The 10646-nt window shown below is 35.9% G+C and overlaps 1 protein-coding gene across 1 annotated transcript; it reads left to right on the forward strand.

The window, feature by feature from the left end:
- The first annotated feature begins 766 nt into the window (after positions 1 to 766).
- On the forward strand, positions 767 to 9139 carry LOC120116609 (actin-related protein 4-like). Its single transcript, XM_039137041.1, has 14 exons — positions 767 to 858; positions 1087 to 1141; positions 3098 to 3175; positions 3268 to 3321; positions 3952 to 4005; positions 4084 to 4144; positions 4388 to 4439; positions 4566 to 4632; positions 7025 to 7084; positions 7184 to 7246; positions 7464 to 7526; positions 7760 to 7824; positions 8613 to 8681; positions 8802 to 9139. Exons 1-14 carry the CDS (start codon positions 767 to 769, stop codon positions 8845 to 8847), a joined length of 879 nt encoding a protein of 292 aa, XP_038992972.1. The 3' UTR covers positions 8848 to 9139.
- The last annotated feature ends 1507 nt before the right edge of the window (positions 9140 to 10646 follow it).

Below are 10646 nucleotides of genomic sequence, written 5' to 3' on the forward strand. Positions count from 1 at the left end.
ACTCTCATCTTTATGTATCATAGACCCTAGGTACTTGAAACAATCCTTTGAGGGGAGAACGTATCCTTCTATGCATACTTCTACATATTTATCGTTTTGGTTCCAACTGAAGTTTGAACATAAATACTCTGTCTTTTCAATATTGATCCTTAGACCTTTTTCTTCCAAAGCAATCTTCCAGGTAGCCAGTCTACTATTCAGCTCAGTTTTTGTTTCAGCAACTAGGACAATGTCGTCAGCGAAAAGCATACACCATGGAACACCGTCTGGTGTCGCACAATAGATGTCGTTCATAATAAAGGCGAAGATGTAAGGGCTAAGAGCCGACCCCTGGTGGAATCCGATTTCCACCGGGAATGCCTCGATGTCGCCAACTGCAGTCCTGACGTATGTAGTAGATATACAGTACATATCACGAATCACCCGGATATTAGTTGACAGCTGCTTGCATTGTTCATGTGGTGTCTACCCTAAAGAATGGGGTTGTTGTTGATGGGGACATTGTTGATAACATCTGGGATCATGCTTTCAAGGATTGTTTACTTATTGATCCTAAGGAACATCCGATGCTACTTGCTGAACATTCATCCAACACTCAACTACAGAGGGAGAAGTCAGAATTTCCAAGTCCTCGAGCTTAGTTAATTTTCTTTCCTTTTTTCTTTCTCCAATCTGAAAGCCTGCTGTTTGGTTTTGTTAAAATCTAACAGGACAGCGGAACTCATGTTTGAAAAGTACAAAGTTCCTGCTCTGTTTTTGACCAAGAATGCGGCATTACCATTTTCCTCATTTCCAAATATTACTGTCGGTTCTTACATCATTTGCATCAGGACGTGCTACCTCTGTTGTTATTGATTGGTATGATTCATATTCTTAAATTTTCCTGTAATCAGAGAGTGGTTCTAATACATTGTGGAAACAGAGACAAAAGCAATGCTCTCTGTTGTTTCTTTGATGAAAGAACAGTACATATATAGCCTGGAGAGGCTTTTGGGTTCAGACCTAAGGCCGGAATCCATCCGTTAAATCAAGTTTTCGTTGCTTTTTTTACTTACATTTTTTACGTATAACTATTAATTTCTTTAGTGGTGGAGGATCAACTATGGTTGCCCCAGTACATGGCGGTTATGTTCTTCAAAAGGTATTTCCCCCCCCTCTCCCTCTCTCCCCCTTTCTGTCTACTTTACCTGTCAAGTAGGCTTTCCCCCAAAAGATTATTCTATGTTGAGTTGCTCTGGAAAGGAATACAAAAATTTAGTTGTATATAGAGAGCTTTTTCTGGTCAAATTTCTGATCTTGTGACTGGAGTTGACAATATGTTAGCAGCTATGATAAGTTGCAAATTCTTACTGTTAAAAATTTTATAACTGAGGCCGAATATGTACCTTGGCTTTATTAGTTGATTGTTTCACTCTTCATTTTCTTATGCCAAGTAATGATTTGCTGGGAAAGCAAAATTGTGCAATTATCATAATTTTTTATACTGAAAATGAACTTCCTGTTGGCATAGTTGTAAAAAGCGCGTCTGAGGCGCAAAAGCGCAGAGGCTCACTGAACGAGGCTTTTTCAACACTGAAGCGAGACACGTAGCCTAGGCGCTGAGGCGCGAGGCTCAGTCGAGGCGCAATTGACGCGCGATGTGGGCTTAAAACCTTGTAATTACAACTGAACAATCGATGCTTCTTATCAATTCTTCAAGCGATCGTCAAAGACAACGCGAACCCACGGTCAAGATCGAACAACACCGATGACAAAGAAAATGAACGAGGGAAAAGGAGGTTCTTCAATATAAATTAAGGGGGGAAATTCTAAAAGAAGAAGAAGAAGAGAGCTTGGGAATCTGAATTTGGTGGTTTTGTGTAATCTTCCTTTTGGGTTGTGTTTCTCGTACAAAAAAATCGCGATGCGAGCTGAACATGGAGAGGACTATGAGGCTTTTTATTTTCAAAAACTTTCACCCCAAGTGAAAAGACGAAGAAGAGACCCCAGAAACGGTGATTCCTTAATTATTTTTTAACTTTAATTTGAATTAATTTAAGTTTAAACACACAAATATTCCTCTAAATTTTTTACCATTTCTTTTACATTTTATTCTTTCTACGCGTCTATCAATGTTGACTTTAGTTTGTTTTATTTATTTATTTAATCGTTCCTTTATAAAATTATTTATTTTTTAGTATGTGAAATATAATCGAGCATTAAAGCGGCGTTATAATTTAGTCTATGTGAAATATAATCGAGCGTTAAAGCGGCGTTATAATCATCGTGATGTCATTGATCCAATCTCTTTGGATGACATTGATGAAAGTAACGAATGGTTGCTTGGTAAAATGGATGAGGATGAAGAAGAAATTGAAGATTATGTGTTTGATGATGACGATTTGACATGGAAGAATGTTGCTATAGCTTCCGGAGCTTATGAGCGTGACCATAATACTAGAAGAAAGAATATTGCTAGTTCAAGCTCGAAAGGAAAGGAAAAAGCTAGACCCTCCTTATAGATGAAGATGATGAAGTTGTTATGCTAGATGAGGGTGACACTGAAAAAGAAGACATTGGAGATTGTGAGACGGATGAGGAGAAAGATGATGACATACCACTTCACGATGATAATGAGGATGAGTTTGATGATTATTATCAATGACTTTATTTGATGTTTTGTTTATGCATGTTGGATGTTTTTGTTAAACTTAGTACTTGATTATGCTTGTTGATAGCTTTTATGACGATAGGTTAGTATTTTGAATCTGAGAATGAACTCTATTGAACCCTAATATTGGGTATATATGATATTTGAATTTGATTGCATTAATATATACATGTATTATAATTTTTTGAATATCATGTGTCTCGCCTTCGTGAATCTCGCGGCTTTCATACGCCTCGCGACTCAAGGCTCTAGGACACTTTACCCCTCGATGCGCCTTGACCCTTTGATAACTTTGCCTGTTGGATAAATTCTATTTCTGTGAGATCTTTAACCTTTTGATTGATTGCTTTAACTTTTTTTTTTAAATCTCACTTGCCTTTACCTGAATGATCTGTCTTTTTGTCTTAACCTTTCCCTTGTTACCATTTTTTTTATTGCAATAAACAGGCAGTGTCTTCTTCTCCTATTGGAGGAGAATTTCTTACTGATTGCTTGATGAAAAGCTTGGAAAGCAAAGGCATCGTGGTAAGTGATGGTGGTATTAAGTAATTGATGAGAACTCCCGTGTCAGTCCTCATTGCTTCAATTTATACTGTTCTCTTTCCTTATGTCTGTAGATAAAACCAAGGTACTCTTTTAAGAGAAAGGAAATACAACCTGGGGTGTTTCAGGTATTTTATAATATACTGGAACCCATTTAAGGTCTATGCCATTAGTTGCTTTTGTTTTTTGAATTTCATACACACATGTCATCTCAAGTTCAACTTCTTTGGCAACAGTCACTGGCAACCCTAATGAAATTAGACAAAAACCTGTTCATCCTTTTTCTTTGATAACACTGTTGCACAAAACCCATTTAAGGTTCATGATCAGTTTTGAGACTCATTTTGAAATCCTTGATACTGCTCAAATGTGGCAAGGGGTAGATTGCATCACTCCCTGCTTTCTGTGCGATGTTGACATATGCAAACCAGAGAACTGAAAAATAAGAAAAATAAAATGATGTTAGGGCAATTTGAATATTAACAGTCACCGAGGAATAGTTAAAAATTTGAACATTGATTAAAATTCCCTTTCCTATCTTTTCTTATGGTATGGGGTGAGGCGGAATCCCTTATTTAAATATATGCCATATAGTATAAATTAAATCTTAATAAAAGAGGAAGCAAACGAACTGCAATGTACTCTAATGGAAATTTACTCCTGCTGCTGTTTCACTTTTTCTTGTTCCTATTAGTTTCTAGTAAATAACCTACATTGCTTTCTGAAAATTCCCTTTACTTTTGTTTTGGGAATTTCAGACTGTAGATGTTGATTTGCCACACACAACAGAATCCTACAAGCTTTATTCCCAGGTTTGTTTTTAATCATTGTTATCCCTTTCCAAACTGACATTTTCGTTCCTGTAATACCTTTGTATCTTCTTACAACAGAGAGTGATTGCAGGCGATATCAAGGAATGTGTCTGTCGAGCTCCAGATACTCCATATGATGGTTTGTATTTGTTCGCCATCTTCTTTTCTTTAGAAGTCATGCCACTTCATGCTTTTATTCCTATTTTATGTTTGTATGTTATGTATGTTTTTAATCATAGAAGCTGCCTTCAATAATATATCAAAGATCCTTTTCCGCTATAGCTGGAATGCTTCCTATGATATTATGCTTTTTAAAAAATTTCTTTCCTGTGAAGTTGATGTTAATTTGATTTTACAGCTTTATGATTTGCTTCACTTGCAGAAAGTTCATATTCAAATATCCCAATGACCCCATATGAGCTTCCTGATGGCCAGTGAGTTCCTTACTAGTTTATTAGCACCGATTTGTTATCATAATTTGGTTGCTTTTGTTCCTTGGATCTCAATTTCTGTTGCTACTAATATTAATTGATCTTGCATTTTCTTTTATGTTAATTCAGGACAACTGAATTTGGTGGTGATAGACTCAAGATCCCTGATATTCTGTTTAACCCATCTTTGGCTCAGGTAGGAGTTCTTCAAACTTTGGGGATCTTGATTTCATTTTTTCAATGTTTTTTGTGCACCTGCAGTCTCTTTTTCCTTGAAATTTATTTGTATCCAAGTTCTGTTGGGGGGCATTATCCAGTGTGAAACGTGATTAGAGAAAAACAAGAGATGGAAGAAATTTGGGGAATAGAGGGATTCGGAAAGAAATAGAATAATCAGGAGAGAACAGCAAAATGATCCTAGGTTAGAGAAATCAGAATTCAACCAAAATCTTTATGATTTAATGATACCAGAAATTGAACCTCAAATCCTTATTGAGATGTCAAACATCAGTGCGACTCTAATGCTCTAATGCTTAGAAAACAATTGTAGCACTAAAAATGCAAATAGCGAGCATAAAAAACAAGAAAGCTTGTATCTAGATTCTTACAAAATAAACTCATAAAACGTAGTAAATTAACAAAAACAAAATCTTAAGGACCTTATTCCATAAGCACTTCTTTCCAACATGCTTCATCAGCATGTTTCTTGTCAATAGATGATCTTTTGAACATTCTTCAGTATGCAACATTTTGTCCTGAAGAGATATGCATTCTGCATTTTTTAATGACACTGATAAAATATACATGGCCTTTTTTTTTATATAAGAATGAAGATTTATTAAAATCAAGAGTCGGAGTTCAACTTATGAGCCTCGTTAAAAACCTCCCTACTCTAATTGGAGGAAAATAGTACTACATAAGAGAACAAAACAGACCAAAAACGAAAGCCAGGCAAACAAAGATCACCATCACCTAATAAAAGGCAACTCAAGAGCAAAAAGCACTACCGACCAAAATAATCAAAAACTGCAACCATCTAAAAAAACAGCATAACAATTTCAACCGAAAAAGCTTCCTCGACAAGCATCAACACATGCAGAGACAGCAAAAGCGAACAGAGACAGCAAAGGCGTTTCCAAAAGCTCCAGAGCGAACAACCATAGAAAAATCTCGATAAAGAAACTGCTACCGTACTAAATACAAGATGCAACCAGCACTAAGCTCAATTAAAAGCCCCCAACCTTGAAGAGAGTACGTTCTCAACAAACCAACAATCACCAACCAGTCGACCATTCCACCATCATGCCTCCACAGATAGGACCAAAACTTAATATAAGGCATCCTCCTACGCAAGAAAAAATCTCAGAACAGCACACCCATCAGCTGATATTGCACTGAAAAAGCTCAAGGAAAAGCCTATATAACCACCATATAAGAAATGCAGAACAATAACTCAACGATATCATGAACCGGCCCTAATTCGTTCTTAACTTAGCAAAGACCAAAAAACACTTCTCTGATAGAAAAGTATATTCCAAGACCCCCTTAGTCAATTCAATTTGATCAAACTTTTGCCTCCACAGAATCACCTACAAACCTAAAATACTCCCACCATACCATAATACCATCTTTCAATCCTAAAAAACCACTAGTATCAACAAATCTAGGACATCCTCACTCAACCTTCCTCATGAACAGAAATCCTTGATAACGGCACTCTAACCTTAGAAAAAGAGAACCCACCATAAACGCCTCAGAAGCCAAGAAAACGAACTCATGGACATACCAAGAAAACTCCCAACTACGTTCCCAACAAAAGCAGCCAATCTAGAATCTTAATCTCACACCAGCACCAACTAAAAAATCACTGTAGACGACTTACACGCTTTAGAAAACTTAAATTCTCCCGAATCCTAAACCCCCACTACAAGGCGAAACAGATTCACAAAAAACCCTTTAAATAACCTACTCCAGGACCTCCAAAAAACCACGACAGGGACCTCAAATTTCAAATGCAAAAAACCTTACGCCTGCCCTACAACTCCCTCACTACCCTCAACACAATTCTAACGACACTAACTCCTCAAGAACCTTCCTTTCTGGACCAGCAAACGTAAAACCAAGCATCTTCACTACTGACAGAGTCTCCTCCGCTTCAACATAGGCAGCAGCCCACCTATTCTTTAAATCCGAATCTGAAAGAGATCTACCTGATAATTCAGAGGATACTAGAACAGACTTCTTCAACTTGGATCTCTTCTTCTCCTCTCAGCTTTCGAGAGTACTTTGTCCTGAATATCCAAAAGAGAGCCGAATTTCTTCATCTTCTTTTTTTTCCTAATGGACTGATCTTGCAAGAGCGACACATCTTCGGAAACTCCCCCTACACGCACATTTTCAGATTCCTTAAATATAATTGAATTACCTTTTTCATTAGAGTTCACTGTACCCAAGTTAATACCACCACACGTTCCCCCTAAATATACATGGTCTTAAACTTGTTCTTCAGCTTATTTTGGATTTGTCTAATGTACATGGCCTTAAAATTTTTATGTTCATATTATTTCTGGTTTTCTTTCTTTTACTAGACAATTCCTGGAGTGGACAATTTTTCTGAGATTTCATCTTCTCGTGGCTTGCCACAAGTGGCATGCTAGTTTATTTCATGCTTTTTTCCTTTAAATCAACCTCTTATATTTTACAAGGATTACTTAATTAAGCTTTCCCCACCCCCCCTATTTTTGCAGGTCATAGAAAGCATCAATAGATGTGACGTTGACAACAGGAAAGAATTGTTTGGCAGTATATTGGTAAGTCAGCCACACCCAAGCAAACCTGTCCTTAAGTGTCCTGATAATTTTTTCATCTTGAATTTTTTTTTTCAAATATCATTTCCAGAACAAGTAGCTTATTTGACTGGATAAAATGTGCATTAATAATTCAATTGATAAACATGTATAATCTTTTAAGGCGTGGATATTTGTGCATGACTGATATTATCACTTCTGCTATTCATTCATATTGCAGCTTGCTGGTGGCACAGCATCTATGCAACAGTTGAAAGAACGACTTGGGAAAGACTTGCTGGAGGTATTCTTGTTTGTTTTCCATTCCTGCACAAGTTTTTTTTGTCTCCTTTTGATCCTATAGCTTGATTTCATGTTGTTAAATTTATATTTTTTTCTGTAATAGTAGTTGTTGATGGTCTGACATAATCCTTGAAAAATGATTTCTTATCACCATAGTTTCTTCCGTCATAGTTCTGCATGTTGGTAGAAAATTTTCTTAGCAAAATAACTCTACCATTGTCTGATAATATGAAGGAATCTCCTCAAGCTGCTAGAGTTAAAGTATCGGCAAGTGGAAATGCAACAGAAAGAAGATTCAGGTTCGTTGTGGTTTGATTTCATTTTTTTGGTTCAACGTCTTATTCTTTTTTGCTTGGCAATTTCTATTCTTTTCTGGTCCTGAGAAATGCTCTCTTTTTTGAGCCATCGTCAATATTCTTTGTTTCTATATTTATGCTTTCATTTGTGTGAACCCACTTCTCTCGAATTCTCTAATGCTTCCGGACTTGGATTTCAGAATTTGGATTTGTATGTCATCTGCTATTTAAATTATAAAGAATGAAATGTATACATTAGTGATAGTTAAGATTCAATATAATATATAGTTGAATAGTATAAAAACATGGATTTATCAAATCCAAATTCATATCAGTGATATAGGCATCGAACAAGTCCGTGGATTTGAGAATTAATGATGAATGCTGCATTTTTTTAGCATTTTATCACTCTATTTACACTATCTTTTGAAATCCAAGTTCGCAAACATTACTTAAATTCTTTTGCGCATGCCAGGTAAATATGTTGTTAACTAATGATTGTCGCATATGCTGTAGTACACATAATTACTTAAGCTTATAGATTAAGGAAAGTAGCATGGAAACCTCAAAGGGAAAATATAGAATTCATGAACCTATAAGATGAATGATTAAATTCCATAATGATTTACCTTCTATTGATTAAGATTACCAAAGTCAATCCATTCATAACAAGACCAAAAGAACTTATTACCTTTTCTAGTTTGCCATTTTTTATCATAAGATTGTGTAAAGTTCTTGTAAGATTTTTTGTTTTACTTGCATTAAATGTTCTGCCTATATGTATGAAACAGTGTTTGTATAGGAGGTAGTATATTGGCATCTCTTGGTTCATTCCAGCAAATGTGGTTCTCCAAGTCTGAGTAAGCATCATGTTTCCCTTTCCATATTGCGATCTCGATGTTATAAACAGAACATCAGTAGCAGTAACCATATAGTAGGTTATAGTAAATTACTTAATTTGAAATGCATGCGTCTGACAGGTATGAAGAAGATGGAGCTTCATACATCCAAAGAAAATGCCCTTAAGATGAAGAAGATGATAGGCATTTGCATTTATTGACATGGTAAGCAAATGCTAAGCCATTCACATAAACTTTTGTTTCTCCATTTTGCCACTGGAGCCCATTTTCATTTTTTCTAGGTTAAGGATCTACTTCTGTTGGACCCAAAATCGTCCCATTCGTGCTAACTAACTATTCCCCGATTGATATCGGTCAATGTAAGATATTCTATTTACAAGACTATGATGTTTATTATCATCCTAGATGGTGCAGCATTCATGGCTATAAGGAAAGATGATTTTTTCTTCTTCTTTGTTCCAAATTCGAGCTATGTTAATTTATCTAGTTTAAGTTGCCAGTTTTCTGGTGTTGTTTAATATCTTTGTTAAAATATGATTGCAAAGTATGCTGAAGATGTTAACTTTTATCGTAGCATTCTGAAACACTAATGATTAGATTTTGTTACACTAATGTGGATAAAAGATATTTTTATATAAAAAAGTGGAGTTATTAATTACATGGGTTTTATTTTTTGCACATGAATGTAGGATGATTTATAAACATTATTGGAGTGGCAATAAGGGATGGGAGGTTAATTATAAAAATATTTTATAAACATTTATTTTCTGTATCATACTATATTTTCAACAATAAAATTTGTTATTTTAAATCTTAGTTAAGTTTGATCTACAATAATACAAATCAAATTACCTCAATAGTTAAAAGAATAATTATTATTTTTAGAGGTCTTAGATTCGAACATCCACAAAAAATAGGTAAATCAATCGATTTCAAAGTCCACCCTTCCCTTTATATGGGAGTAGCAGAGCTTCAAGCAGCGAAATATATCTTCGAAAAAGTAGTAAACCACAACATCAACTAAACAATGTTGAAGCCACAACAGATTCATGGTTCTCATTCAATCAGAAGCTTACTTCCTTTCCCAAACCAGTTCTTCCATGATTTCTCTACCCAGCTTTTCTCCCACTCCATAACTCAAAGATGGATCAAACACGTAAAAATGTTAAACTTGGGTCCCACCCCACTCCTGTTAAAGCAGCTCTAACCAACACTACTGAGAAACATGTTTCTGTCAAGGCTACTGTCATTGCAAAGCAAACCGTCACTAGTTTTTATCAAAAACAAAGGCATTCAACAAGGCCTCGATGAAATCCAAGATTTGCTGGGCAAAACACTGCTGTTGGAGATTGTTAGTGCCCACCTTGATCCTAGTAAGTAAACCAAGACAACCCTTTTTTTGTTTGTGTTTTTTGGGATGATGAAATCTTTTCCTTCTCAAGTTGCTTATGAGACTTTGCAGAGACTGGATTAGAGAAGAATAGAATTAAAGGGTATGCACATCGTGTAAGCAAGGATGGGAGCAATGTTAAGTATGAAGCCGAGTTTGAAATCCCTGCAGATTTCGGTGAGATCGGTGCTGTTGTTGTGAAAACGAGCATCATAATGAAATGTTTATCGAGGACATGGTGTTTGATGGTGTGCCAAATGGAGCTGTTAGCGTCAGCTGTAAATCTTGGGTTCATTCCAAGTTTGATAATCCTCGAAACAGAGTATTCTTCACCAACAAGGTCAAGATTTTTACTCTTTTTTCTTAGTTCATATATATATATATATATATCACCATTGACATTGTTTTTAAAAGCTTGAAAACTCTCTATTGGAGCAGTCGTATTTGCCATCCGAGACACCAAGTGGATTGAGGAAACTTAGAGAACATGAGCTCTTGAATTTACAAGGAGAGGGCAAGGAGATCGTAAATCCTTCTAAAGGATTTATGATTACGACGACATTGACACCGATCCA

This window comes from Hibiscus syriacus, unplaced genomic scaffold, assembly GCF_006381635.1.
Source record: "Hibiscus syriacus cultivar Baekdansim isolate YM2019G1 unplaced genomic scaffold, ASM638163v2 tig00110299_pilon, whole genome shotgun sequence".
Lineage (NCBI taxonomy): Eukaryota > Viridiplantae > Streptophyta > Magnoliopsida > Malvales > Malvaceae > Hibiscus > Hibiscus syriacus.